Below are 14,417 nucleotides of genomic sequence, written 5' to 3' on the forward strand. Positions count from 1 at the left end.
CCTTACTACAGGCCAGGTAGGAAGGGCTTAACTTCCCTCATCATAGAAAGAGAGACTGAGGCTAGCAGAGCTTAAGTGACTTGCCCAAGATCACCCAGCTAGTATATGGCAAAGCCAAAACTGGAACCCAGGCCAGCTGGTTCCAGCCCCCACTGTCCTAACCTTGACGCAGTTATCTGGAGAATTCCCCACATGTCAGTGACTGGGGGAGCCAGGGCCCAGGGCCCTCGCTGAAGATCGCCAAAGCCCTGCCTTCTTGCCTCCTGTCAACACCAACACCAATCCCAGCCTGGCCTCTCACCCTCAGCCCAGACCCTGGCCACACGGAGCTGCCAGCCTGCAGGGGAGAATGATCCAGACACAGGTGAACATACCTCCTGTGAGGGCAGCCTTGCATGCCAACGCGCCGCCCAGGCCCAGGTCTGCCTGCAAGGCTGTCAGTGGGAAGGGACGGGCGGCTAAGGGTCCAGCTGGAGCCCACCTGCCACCCCCAGAGGCTGAGCCAGCACTGGGTGCCACCATGGTGAAGAGCACCCTGAGGGAGGAGGTGCCTCCTGCAGGGGTCCAAGCGGGCCTGGGATCTCCTGGCCCCAGCCCTGCACTTTGCAGTCAGCACACTAAGGCCCAAGAGGTCCACAGACCAGCCCAAGGTCACACAGAGCTGGCACCCAGGTCTCTATGGACCTACCCCCAGCTCTACTCCCCTCGACACAAGGGGCAGGGGGCCCAGATAGAAGGCATGGAGGCTGGTGGAGACAGGAGAGCATCTTGGAGACCGCGGAGGGAGTGGGGAATGATCAGCACCAGCAGCCGTCATCAACCGGGCCAGAAGTCCAAGCAGGCTGGCTGGGGCTTTCAACCACCTCCTCCCAGGGGCTGCAGCCATGGCCCATCTGGAGGACGGTGCAGAGCGCCCCCGAGACCCCCTGACCTTGCCCGCACACACGAGCCCTCCAGCCCTCTTTGTCTCAAGGCCTTGGGGGAAGGCCGTCATCCATTCCAGTAGCATTCAAAGGCCAACAGGCCAGCAGTTTATTTTCTTAGAAATAATGGTTTTTTCTGGTTAGCATTCCTCCCATGGAAAAACAAATACAGCCACTGTAATAAGAAGCGGCCAAGAGGAGGCGAGAGAGCCCAGAGGAAGGGGCAGAGAGGGGCCTGCTGCCTGGGAGCTCGGAGATCCGGGGGCTGGGGTGGGGGCAGAGACCCTCTAACCCTAGGAGAAATGGGGCTTTAGAGAAAAAAGAAAGCTCAACGCACAGGCGCCGGTGCCCCCTCAGCACCCAGCGGGCAGCGAGGCAGCTTCCCTCCTCCCACGTCCACTCAGGCGCCCGTTCTGGGTTCTGGAGGCAGGTGCCGGGCTCCCATTCAATGGATACGGAGCAGGCCTCTGGAAAGTAAAGTCGCTGGCTGGACGTACTGAGCTGGCAAAGACCACAGAGGTCTCTGCATCCCTGCTCCAGGCCGGTCCACGGACCCTCAGAGCCGGGGAGAACGCTGGAGACCCGCTGCGGCTCTGCCTTCCTGACTCAGCCGAGACACGCCTCCCCGGGGAGCCCTCTCTACCTGCTCCCCTCCGCAGGCAGGCGCACACTCCCTGCTCTTCACCCCCACTGACCCTCGTCTGTCATTCCACTGCTGCACTTTCCACACCCTGTTACGCGCACGTCTTTCCCAGTCTGTCTCCCCCGCTAACCAGTGAGGTCAGAAAAACATGTCTTGGCCCCTGTACCAAGCTTGGCTGGGAGTTAGGTGCCCAGTGAACATTCTCGATACTAAATTGGATCTAGTCCAGCTGACACATTTTACAGATGGGCAAACTGAGGCTCAGGGAGGCGAACTTGCCTCCAACGCTTAAACGCCAACAGTATGAGCTTTTTATTTTTCCTTCTAAAAACGGACATGGGCCCCAAGAAGCCTAAACTCTGTAGCAGAGCTGCGGCCAGTTGCAAGCCACACTGCCTAATTGCTAGCTGACAGCAACTCGGAATTTTAAGTCACATCCAATTTCTTCCCGCCCGCTGGTCTGCCGGGCTCGAGTGCTTTCATCTTCAGCAGGGCACACGTTAGCATGCATAATTGCACGTTTTAAGACTTCAGGAGGAATTTCCTCTCCTCCCCCCTCCCAGCCCACCTCCTACCGCATTTCCTGGCCTCCCCCAAAGCCGAATTTTATCTGGAGTTTCAATAAAATGTGCAATAATCATGATGAAAATGATTTAATAAGGTCATAGACATTATTCTCTAAGAAGGACGATTGGTTTTAAGTTGTTTTTTTCTAATGTTAAACTCAATGGATCACCGGGTGTGTTATTAGGAGTTTTGTTAAAACACTTAATAGCATGCCCTGTAATCTACCCAACTTCGGTGACTGACAAGTGGACCCCGGGGATATAAAATGCAGGAAGTGACTATTTACATTCACTACATACATGCTAATTTTGTGATCTCTGATGCCCATAAGGTTGTCATTTTTTTCCTTTTCACAAAAAAAGGGAAAATAGTAATATATTTGATATACTGTGGCCAAAACAAAAATTTATTTCCCCCAAGAGTTTTAATTATAGCATTTTGGAAAAGGCCCGAGTTGGAACTTGCAAGTGGAATAAACCACTTGAATAAATGGTCTAAAAAATTAAGTACACAAAGAAGGGGTGATGTGCACCACTGGTTCAGACTAAACAGTGATTATCAAGAGGGTCTTAGTTATTTAAACAAGCCATTTGAGGGTGGTTTGCTCCTTATTTGGGGCCTGGTCCTGATTATAAACAAGAGCTTTTAATTAAGATTAGTAAGACCCAATTCAAGCTATAATTTGGTCCTTTTCCTTAGCAAATGTCTATGAAAACAAAGTAATTAAGGTTAAATGAGTTGAAGCATTTAAAGGGGATGAAATGCCCCCTCCTCACCCCCAGCCTGCCCCCTCTGCAGAACGAGCACAGACAGATCCAACTAATTCAGACCAGAAGGCCAGCACAGGGCGGGCCTTGGCAGTTCTCTAAAGGCCCACGCACAAGGGGTCTGGTAAGCTGGGGATGCAGAGGATTAGCTAAATGAAGATGGAGAGGGAAACAGAATGTGCAAAGGTCCTGGGGTAGGAAGGAACTGGCAAGTTCGAGGAACTAAAAAAAGACAGTGATGCTGGGATGTGGTTAGGGAGGGAAGGACAGAGAATGACACATCTCATAGTGGTTAGCTAAGGAGTATCTCCCAGTTAAGGGGGTGTGTGACGTGCTTTGAGCCCCTTGCACACACAGGGCCTGGCCCAGATAAGCTAGCAGCAGCAAGGGAGAGGGCATAGAGCGGTAAGGGTCTCTGCAGCCCCCTCTAACACTCCAAAGCTAAGGAACTCCTCCCACTGCACTTGTACGGGCTGCTGGGGGCCTCGCCCACTGCTGGGACCCCATGGCTGACCGGGCTTGGAATCCAGGCCCTGCTGCTTCTCAGCTGGGTGACCAGGCTAGAGGCAGACCTCCCTGGGCCCAGTTTCCTCAACCTAACTCTGCCACTGTCCACATCAGATATCCTTAGACTGGTCCCTTCCCCTCACAGGCTTCTGCTGCCTCATCTACAAAACCGTCAGAGTCTGGGAAGCTCTGGGAGGCCTTTCCTGCTATCCTCGAGATTGATAATGGTCACTCACTGTCCACCGACACCAGCTCTGGGCCCAGGCCTGAGTGAAGTCACAGAGGTCATTGCAACCCAGTGTGACAGGAGCTCTGTAGGAGGGATGGTCAGAGGTGACAGCTCATCTGTCTGGGGAAGCAGGGAAGCCTTCCTGGAGGAGGCGACTGCTGGGACCCAGCCATCCACCCTTCACCCAACAGATGTGTCCTGAGCCCTCTGCCAGGAATGGCCTTGGGGTCCAGGGGCTGGAGCTCAACAGGTCACAGACCCTGCCCTTGAGGAGCACTACATTCCAAGAGACATGGAAACACAAATGCAATGTGACATGGGCCGAAACGGAGGTGCGTACGGGCCACCTGTAAACACGGGGCCGCCCTCATGCTTTTAAAGTTCCGTCACACTCTGCACACCCATGAGTTTACCTCGAGTTACTTCAGATTCTGTCAAGAGGTGAATCATCGAGAAAATACTGCTGTCTCCTCAGCCTTGCCCAGAGCCTTTCCCCACGATCTGAGGCACCTCAGTCTGGCTACAGCAAGCCCCCGCCGGCATTAAGCTGACCACAAGGGCCCAGGCTGCTCCCCGGACACAGAGTGGCTGCACACGTGGCAGGCCAGCCATCAGCACACGGGCACTGGCCACATGGCAGGCAAGATGGCCTTGAAGGTCTGGTAAGAAACTGTCCCCGGAAAGGGGGTGCGGGGGTGGCTTCTGGTGCTGGGTTTGCTAAAGGGGTTTTCCAGCAGGAGTTTCAAGGTGACATGGTGAAGGCTGTCAGAGGCTCAGTCAGCCCCACGTAGGGCTTCCCACAACCTGGGTCTGCTTCCCGTGAAGCGCTAAGGAGACTGTGGAAGCCACGTTCTCTGTGCACGCTCTGCTGAGGATCTCTCCTCCCTGCTTATCACGGGAAACAGCAAAGGCTATCAGACCTCTAGGACAGGGGACTCGTTTCCCCCAAAACGCCAACCTCAGCCTCTGCACAACGCCGCACCAGCTCAGGACCTGCAGATAAAGGGGCGCAGTTTCATCTAAAGTGGAAATAGCTGTCCAGAGGGTGCAGTGATTGATTATTGACGTCTGCTACGGGAGAAGGGGCAGCACATTTGCCATCCCTGGAGTAGTTTTAGTGGAAAAAAAGGAAAGCCTTCTGTCACTTGTATTTTTTATTGCACATTCTTGGTAAAGTCATCTGTGAATGGCACACATGTCTGTGTGTCTCTATGTCATATGTGTATGGTTTATCTGAGTAATCAATGAGCCAGAATACCCCATTTCCAAGCCATTTTAGATCTTGGGAATTGTTGGAAAAAGCAAAGCTTCATCCCTTTTTAAATATTGAACAACATTATGATCATCAACATTATCATGATCATCAACATCACTGACATCAACATGATGATGATCATCATCAACATCCTCATTCTTATCAATATCACTATCACCATCATCATGATTTTTATCAACATCACTATCACCGTCAGTACCATCATCACCATCACCATCACCGTCAGTACCATCATCACCATCACCATCACCGTCAGTACCATCATCACCATCGCCGTGAGTACCATCATCACCATCACCATCACCGTCAGTACCATCATCACCACCACCATCACCGTCACTACCATCATCACCATCACCATCACCGTCACTACCATCATCATCATCACCATCACCGTCACTACCATCATCATCATCACCATCACCGTCAGTACCATCATCACCATCACCATCACCGTCACTACCATCATCACCACCACCATCACCGTCAGTACCATCATCACCATCACCATCACCGTCACTACCATCATCACCACCACCATCACCGTCAGTACCATCATCACCATCACCATCACCGCCACTACCATCATCACCATCACCATCACCGTCAGTACCATCATCACCATCACCATCACCGTCAGTACCATCATCACCATCACCATCACTGTCACTACCATCATCACCATCACCATCACCGTCAGTACCATCATCACCATCACCATCACCGTCACTACCATCATCACCATCACCGTCACTACCATCATCACCATCACCATCACCGTCAGTACCATCATCACCATCACCATCACCGTCAGTACCATCATCACCATCACCATCAGTACCATCATCACCATCACCATCACCGCCACTACCATCATCACCATCACCATCACCGTCAGTACCATCATCACCATCACCATCACGGTCACTACCATCATCATCACCATTATCATCAGAGTAACAGCAGCTAATGCTTATAGAGTGTGTCCTATTTGCCAGGCCACGTTCCAATGGTTTATATACATTAATTCATTTAACTCTCACACTGTCTCTGTGAAGATAGTTATTATCTTTATTTTACAGATAAACAAAAGGAGGTCAAATGACTTGTCCAGGCTACACAGGCAGGATCTAAACACAAGGAGGCTGGCTCCAAAGTCCCTGTTTTAACCACTGCGCTCAACGGAACACTGACTGTTCATCCCTCTTCTCGGAACATAGAGCAAAGACCACTTGCAGAAATGCAGTGCGGAGAAATGGGCCCAGAAAACCTTGGCTCTAGGCCCAACTTAGATAAGACTCTTGCCTTCTCAGGCCTCCATTCCCCCATCTGTAAACCAAGAAGTGAACATCTGGATGATCCCCAAGCTCCATCAGGCCACCACTGCATATGGCCTGCCTGCCTCTTTAGATCGCAAAGCTTCCAGAAGTCTCTGCACGGTCCTCCTGGGGAAGCCAGTGGGGCTCTGGTGGCCCTTGGGTGAACACTCCAGCAGGCTCCATCAATTCTGACTGATGGCTGCAGGTGGGGCTCCAGGGATGAGAAAACCTCAGTGCAAGGGGGACAGTGTCCACTCAGGTCCCCAGAACCCATGCCAGCACTCACTCACAGAGGGTCTGGGGAGCAAGTGGCCAAATGCACCCTCCTCTCTGTTTCTGACAGATATTCTCCATACTGTTAATATGGCAACTCAACAGGTCCTTATTTACCACCCGAATGCTCTTCACCTGTTCAGTAAGAATTTCCACTGATAGATCCTTTCAGCTCATGCAGCCCAGCTAGGCTGTAAGCTCCTTGAGGGCAGAGACCAGGTTGCACCATAACTATCACCTCTGAGGGATGTGGCATTGAGTGATTTTCAAAGGTCTCCACCATTTATGATGTCATTTGAGCATGAAACTACTGTGAGAGGTAGTGAGGACAGATGCTGATGATGACGACGATGACAGTGGGTGCCATCATCTGTATATTGAGCACATCCTGCATATTGAGTGCCTCCGGTGAACCAAGCACTGAGGCTGGCAGGCCCCAGGTACGCTACACTGCATTCCATTCAAGCTTCAGGATGATCCATGATGCGGGCTATTTTGGGCCCATGTAATGAAAGGAGAAAGGGAGGCTCAGGAGGGCAAATGACCACCCAATTTTCACACTGAGGTGGGCTGCAACCCAGGGCTCCCAAGCAGAGGCCAGGCCCATCCCTGCTTTCCTCTCTCATTAGACAGGGTCAAAACAACACCATGGTGAAAACAAGCCCTCCATGGACCCAGCACCCCACATTTCCCATGCCGTCCTCCTCTCCCGTCTTGGGGCGTCTTACAGGTTGCTCACCTAATGTGAACTCCAGTCTGGGCAAAAGAGGGCCAGCTCAGACTAAACATCTTCCACACACCCTGGCCAGCGCCAGGCCTTGCCCCAGGAGCTGGGAACACAGGGACAAACAGGAAAAGGCTCTCTGCAGTCCAGGAGCTCACTGTGAGGTCCCTGGGGGCAGAGCCCAAGTCTGACAGCTTCAGTGTGGTGGCCCCAACACCAAGCCCATGGCAGACGTTCGACAAATGAGCTCACAGTTCAGTGGGGGAGCAGGACACATAATTATAAGCCAGAGTCAGAAGTGCTGGGATGAAGGGAAGCCAGGGGATTCTGGGAGCAGTAGGTGCTTAATGCAGCTATATGTGTGTGTGTGTGTGTGTGTGTGTGTGTGTGTGTATGTAATTGTGTGGAAGTGGAGGTATCACAGAAGGCTTCCTGGAGGAGGAAAAATCTAAAGCATGGTTAGGAATTAGCCAAGACGCAAAGTGAGGGAAAGGAGCTCCAGGCAGGGGGAAATCCTGAGCTGGGTCTCAGAAACATGGAACAGCCTGGTGTGTGTGTGTGTGTGTGTGGCCAGGACACAGGTGCTTCAGTGTATCAGGAGGTGAGGAGCAGGAGCTGGAGCCAGGCTGGAGACACAGGGAGGCCCCTGGCAGTTCCTGAAGCACATTCACAAGACTCCTCCTCTCTCATCCTCACGCTGAGGATGTCAGGCCCCCTGAGACAGGGATGTAACTCCCACCCTGGGCCCAGGCAGAGTGGACAGCCAATGTCAGACTCTGAAGGACTTCAGAGAAACAGGCGGGAGACACAGCATGGGCCTCCTGGGCAGGGACAGCAGGAGAGGACCGAAGGAGCTGGGCTGGAGGAAGGACAGGCCAGTCAGTGGCTTAAACCAGCAGAGAGGGGCAGTCACCCTTGGCCCTCATTGGCCAGTGCACTGGTCCTGGCGGGGGGAGCAGGGAGTCAGAAAAGGTTCGCACGTGTCACTTGGAACCACCACACTAACCTTCAGGCCCTGCCAGCATCCCGGCCAGCCTGTGCCACCAGGCTTCTTGCCCACGACATGGTCTACCTGCCTCCGGCCTGGCCTCCTTCCAGAGGTCTGTGGGTAGCTGCCAGCTCCCCCCACTCAGGATTCTGGGCCCCCAGCAAGGCCAGGGATGTGGCCAAACCAGACATGACCCAGGACGATGTCACCTGCCCAGCACTCAGTCTTAAGTAGATGCCCAACAAATGAGATGGATAAACAATGTCAGCATCCCAGGGAGGCGCAACAGCATCTCCTACAAAACTCCAGCTGCTGTAAACCCTGATACCGAAGGAACAGGCAGCCATTGTGTTCTCACATGTCACTGTCCTAACACAAATCTCACACTTTGAAAGAGTAAGCTGGGGTGGGGCTCAGGGAGAAGACGAGGAGATGCTCGGGACCTGTGGAGAGGGAATGAAGAGACCTGGGTCTGAGTATGGGCCATGCCACACTTTGGACTTTGTAGAAGATGCTTCTCCTCTCTGAGCCTCACTGTTCCTCATCTATAAAGTGGGGACAGATAGTGAAGATCTGAATCAGTGCTCCTTCCCCAGGGCTGCACATCAGCCGTGGAGAGAGCTGTTTCCAGCCTCCGGATGCCAGGCCCTGCCCCAGCCCCTGCAATCAGACCGTCCTGGACAAATGCTCCCAAAGGTCCCATCTGGCCAGGAGAGTCCTAGCTCCAAAGACAGCTGTGGCTGCTCTTCTCTCTCTGACTCTCAGCCTGCCAGGGAGCTGGCCAGGCACTGCAGTTTCTAGTGCCGGATGCTCAGACCCGCACCTCAGGTACAGGGAAGGAAGGCTGGACAGGCAGGCCGACGATACAAATGCACCAGGCTTTGCCCAAGCTCTCCTACTCCACACAGGGAGCTGAGCCAGCCCCACGAGAGCGGTGGACAGCTACTGAGCAGCACGTTGCGGGGAAGCTGCAGGCCACACAGGTCAGTTTCAGATTTGAAGTTAGGGACCTTGGGGGGATATCACTCAAGGCCTTGACCCCTCCCACATCCAGTCAGGGACGGATAGACAAATAGATCATTCAATGCTTCCTTTCAATCTCTTTAAAACAACAAAAAGTTCCAAACCTGGGGAGAGTTAGGTACCCCATGACTCCAAATTCCACTTCCCTGGGAAGTAGCCTGCATTCCCAGGAAGCCCACAGCCCAAGGCTGAGGGGGACCTGTGCTGGCGGCAGTCATGGGGGGCGAGCCCTGGAGATTTAGCCCCCATTGGCATGACAAGGGGCAGGCAGCGGCCACCGACGGCAGCCGTGGCAGCTGCGGGGTCTGGCCAGGAGGGCTGGGCCGGGCTCACCTTCACATTGCCTGCCTTCCCCCTTGTAGCCTGGCTTGCAGAGGCATTTGTAAGACTTGGGTGTGTTCTGGCAGATGGCATCGATGTGGCAGTCGTCCGTGCCCTCTGAGCACTCATCCACATCCACTGCTCCTGTATGGGGAGGGAACAACAGGTGAGCAGTGGCCCGGGCAGCAGGCAGTGACGGTGCAGGCAGGGAGTCCCTCTGCCTCCCGTCTTTCCACTGATCATTGGGGTAATCAGCAGTAACAGCTGGCACATGATAATCTGGTGTGACAAGCAGTGACTGGTAGCATCTTTGGGGCAGCTACTCTGTGCTAGGTACAAAGCTACCAAGATGCTGGCTCTCCTTTATTTTCACAACCATCCCATTAAGTAGAACTACTATTCCCACTAAAAGAATACGAAAACTGAGGCTTAGAAGCACAGCAAGGAAAAGCCTCTCTGTGTGTCTTGCTCTCCCCACAAGCATCGCTCCAACCCTCCTCCACTTTCTTTATTCTAGAATTTAGAGCCAGAAGCATCCTTGGAGGAATTTAAATCCATCCCCTTTGCATTACAGATGGGGACACAGGTTGGCATGGGACAGTGAGCAGAGGCTAAGCAAGCAGGTCTGAACATGGGACCCCACCCAGCTTCCGTGCTGTGGAGATACAGGGTTCTTCGGCTAGCCTTCGCCTCCCCAGACTGGGGGGATCCTCAGTTGGGCTAACCTGGCTCATGGATGGTTCTGACCTCCTGTCCTCTCTCCTCCCCACCTTGGAAATCTCAGTACGAGCCTGGTTCCCATATCCCAACTTCCAGACTCCAGTTTAGTCGAGGTTGTGAGGGCTCCCGGCACTCCCCACCTCCTGCCCCAACACACACATACACACCTTCAGTCTGGACAGCCGTCGGGCAAACAACGCAACACAGATTCCGTATATCCGTGCATACACCTCCGCACACACACTCTCTCTCTCCCTCTCTCTCTCTCTCTCACACACACACACACATGCACACACACAGCTCAGACAGGGAGGGGACCCTCAGGGCACAGGATAGCACAGCCGGAAGATCCTTAGCTGTAATTCAGGTTAATTCCTCAGGTTACAGCTGAGGAAACCAAGGCCGAGAGAGGTTTGGTGAAGTTCAGGAGCTCATTAGGGGCAGAGACTGGTCTCAGACATACGAGAAGCAGGTCCAGGCACTTCTACATGCCAGGTTACTTCCGGCCAGCTATGCATAAAATACAGAGCACAGACAGACAGAAGGACCCAGAAGGGCACCACGAGGAACTCTCAGCAGCCATCCTGAGGGCAGTCACCCAGGGGCCAGCCTGGGGAAGTCCTGGAATGTCCTCCTCTCTTCAAGCCTCCAGGCTCACCCTAGACTGTCCGGTCCTCAAGAATGTCCACTCTGAATGACTCCCTGGCTGACATGTGGGCTCTGAATCTGCATGGGGGGGGGGCTCTCTAAGAGAATCACCCTCCCCGAGGACTCCTCCTCCTTTGCCCCAGTCCCCAAAGGTCCAGCCTGCCCCTAAAGGAAGAGAGGCATCAAAAAGAAGCACAGAGAATCACCTCCCTGCACACAGACATACACATGCACACACGCACACGCGCACAGCAGGTAGCGTCACTTTTCAGGGTGGCTGTATCTGCTCAGGTCAGCAGTCCATCCACAGCCCTGTACAGGTGCCCAAAGGAAGGTGGACTGGGGGCCTGGAGGCAGTCAGTGTCAGAGACCAGAACCAGCCGTCAGGTGGCCAGGGGCCAGTAGGAACATCGGGCCACCGGAACATCCTCTTCTGGGGAGGTGACAACAGAGGGTCCCCCATGCAGGGTTGCCACAGCCTCAAGGGCAGGAAGCCAGGGGCCAGAGAGGGCCACTTGTATTCTTCCACGGGCGAGGACTGGGGACACTTCTGAGACAGGACCAGCAGGGGCACCAGGCCAAGGATGCGGCTCTTTCCACTTCCCAAGGGTCAGTGCACAGGAATGAGGGGAGGGAAACTGCCCAGGGCTCTGGAGCCCCTTGTGCCCCTGAACCCAAACCTCTACCTAGGTAGGTGTCCTTGCGGCGTGGAAATGGGTGGATGTTAGCCAAGGGGTGGTGAGGGCACCTCCCAACACATTTTAAGCATGGCTTTGGGTGGTGGCTGGGGAGAGAGCAGGCGAGCTGGAGGAGAGAGGGAGAGGAGCCACAGGCCACGTGTCCCCACGGCTCCCGGCCTGGGCTGGGACTCCCTCCGTAGGGCAGCCCAGCCCTCCCATCCAGGCTGCTTGCTTTGACTTTAGTTCATTTCAGCACAAGGCTTCCATGGGGTGGGGGTGAGGGGTGGAGACAGACGCAGACCGACACAGAGAAGAGACAGAGAGCTGGAGAGAGGCATGCACAGGAACAACCAAGCAGGGGTGAAGGACCCTAAAGCCGGGGAGAGACACCCACAGTCAGGTGGGGGTGTGGGCAGCAGAGTCCAGCTTCCTGGGGGGGCCACGTGAAAACCAGCTCGGCTCCAATTGTGGAATGGTTTAAATGACCTGACATCCTCACTCAGGGGTGGACTCCCAGGAACAGGCTCCTTTGATGACCAACCCAGACCTCAGGGAGCCCAGCGCTGCAGCCAGGGGTGCCCAGAGAAAGCCAAGGAGAGGGGAGAAGGGGCAGGCAGGACCCTCCCCCCACGGTCCCCATCAAGGAGAGACTGGGAGGAAGCTCCTCTGAGGGACAAGGGACATGGGAGGAGCTCTGTGGGAGAGCCCCTTCTAGACAACCAAGAGAGCAGGAGGGGAAGGGACAGGAATGCCAGGGGTCCTGTGAAACCCATGGGGCATCCCCACCTCGCCTCTACTGCCTGCCCAAACCCATTGATGCCCCATGCCCTATCCCCCCTCTGAAGCCCATTTCCTCCTCCGGCGTCTCCTTCCTCCCCCTCCTGGACCTCCTCAACGACGTCTGGTCTCCCTTCCCTTTGGTTCTCATCCATTCCCTTCCATCTGTGTCTATCTGTCTGTCCTCTCCCTCCTGCCTGACTGTCTATCTGTCCACCGCCCCCCAGACATCTCCATCCTCCTCTCTTTCCCTCTGTCTCCTCCCTCCCCGCCCCCACCCCCAGTTCTCCCGTCTCTTTCTCTGGTGTCCATCTGCCTCAATCGCTCCTCTCTCTCTTCCTTCCCACCCCTTAGTCGTCCCTCAAGTCTCCCTCTTTTCATCTTCTTCCTTCCTGCTGCTCATTTGCCTCCTTCTCCCTCCTTTGGGTTTCCTCCTTTCCCCCTCGATCTTTCTGGTCTCTTCGCTACTCTTCCATGTCTGTCTTTCTCTGGGTTTCTTCCTGCGTCCTTTTGTGTGTTCCCTCTGTGCCTCCTTTTCTGTCCGGACGTCTGTCCCTCCATCTCCTACCTTCCCCCCCTTTCTCTCTGTCCGTCCTTTTTCGCCGCTCACCTCCTCCCGGTCTCCCCTCTGGGTCTCCTTCCGCCCGCGCTCCCTTCTTCCCTGGGGGAGCACCCGTCGGGCTCCCGGGTCCCCACTCCCTCCCGCCCTCGGGCGGCGCTCCGGGCCCCCTGGGCAGGCCGTCGCGCTTTCTTTCTTCCTCCCGCCCTCACCGCCCCTCCCCCGGGGCTTCAGCCCATCCCGCCCTGCTGCAGGGAGGGGTGCCCCGGGCCGCCCGGGCTGCGGGGAGGGGGCGCCCCGCGCCGGCCCCAGAAGTTACTTTGCAAAGAAGCGAGGCGGGGCGCGCGGGCTGCAGCCCTCCCCACGGCGCGGTGCTGGGAGCCAGCCGAGGACCCCGGCGCCGCCGCCCGCGCCCGCCGCCCACCGGGTCGGGGCTTACCTGGGAGCCCGCTGCCCCCCGCCAGCCGCCCGCGCGCGCCCAGGGCGAGCAGCACGCACAAGTGCCAGCGCACGGCCGCCGCGCCCATGCTAGCTGCGGGCCGCGCCGGGCCGGGCCGGGCGTGCGGGCGTGCGGGGCGCGGGGACCCCACCGACCGGCCGCTCGGCGAGCGCTCCTCGCTGCTGGCTCCGCGGCCACCGCTCGGGCTCGCAGCCACCGAGCCGGCGGGGCTGACGAGCTGACAGCCGCGCGTTCATTGGCCCGCGGCCGCCGGGGGCGGGGCGCCGAGTGCGGCCGGCCAATGGGCGCCAGCCGCCAGTCCGGGGGGGCGGGGGGGAGGGGCAGAGGCGGGCGCGGGCGTCCGGGGGCGCCCCCTCCTCTCCCGGCCGCGGCAGGTGGGGGGTGGGGGGTGGGGGGTGGGGGCCGGGCCAGCTCGCGCGGCCTCGGGGTGCACGGTCTCGGCCAGGCTGGGGCTTGCTCGGAGGCTGCTCCCTCCCTCCGGCCCCCTGGCCCGGTCGTCTAGGGTGGCCCCCCTCCGGGGGCAACATCCACCCCCCAGCACACACACACCCGGGGAAGGGGGGCCTGCCACCCGGCCCTCGAGGTCGGGACAGGTCGGCGGCATCTATTGGTAAGGTAGGAAACGTAAATGCGCAAAGCGGCATCGTACATTCAGCCTTCGGGAACTGTTTATTGAGCACCTACTGTGTGCCAAGCGCTGGCAATGCGGCGGCGAACAAGGCAGACAGAGAAAAAAATCGTAAAGATAGGTTTAAAATTTACGTTCAAAACAAATGAACTTTTTAGCACTCCCCAATGGACAATGGCCCCTAAGTGTGCTTGTCATAGGACATCCGCAGAATCCGCGTCTGGAGGGGGCGCCAGGGAGGCTCCTCGTGGGGCAGTCCCACTCTGCTGTCAGGCCCGCCGGCGCGGCCCGCTGCGGGGCTGACCTCTCAGCCAGCGAAGTCGGATGTCCCCAGGAGGCGAAGCTTGGGGCCTCCCCAGTGACAGACGCAGCCGGGGCGTGGGCT

The 14,417-nt window shown here is 56.3% G+C and overlaps 1 protein-coding gene across 6 annotated transcripts in view; it reads right to left on the reverse strand.

The window, feature by feature from the left end:
• SCUBE1 (signal peptide, CUB domain and EGF like domain containing 1) overlaps positions 1–13,603 on the reverse strand; it is a 135,616-nt gene extending 122,013 nt beyond the window's left edge. For 5 of the 6 annotated variants that reach the window (XM_070600644.1, XM_070600642.1, XM_070600643.1 and 2 more), the window contains exons 1-2: positions 13,384–13,589; positions 9,573–9,704 (exon numbers count right to left, since the gene is read on the reverse strand). In XM_070600644.1, the coding sequence (XP_070456745.1) occupies positions 9,573–9,704; positions 13,384–13,471 (220 nt within the window). In that variant the 5' untranslated portion in view covers positions 13,472–13,589. Of the gene's footprint in view, positions 1–9,572; positions 9,705–13,383 lie in introns of all 6 variants that reach the window. The other variant, XM_070600646.1, reaches the window with a different exon arrangement.
• Positions 13,604–14,417: the final 814 nt, after the last annotated feature.

Source organism: Equus przewalskii, chromosome 29 (genome assembly GCF_037783145.1).
Source record: "Equus przewalskii isolate Varuska chromosome 29, EquPr2, whole genome shotgun sequence".
NCBI lineage: Eukaryota > Metazoa > Chordata > Mammalia > Perissodactyla > Equidae > Equus > Equus przewalskii.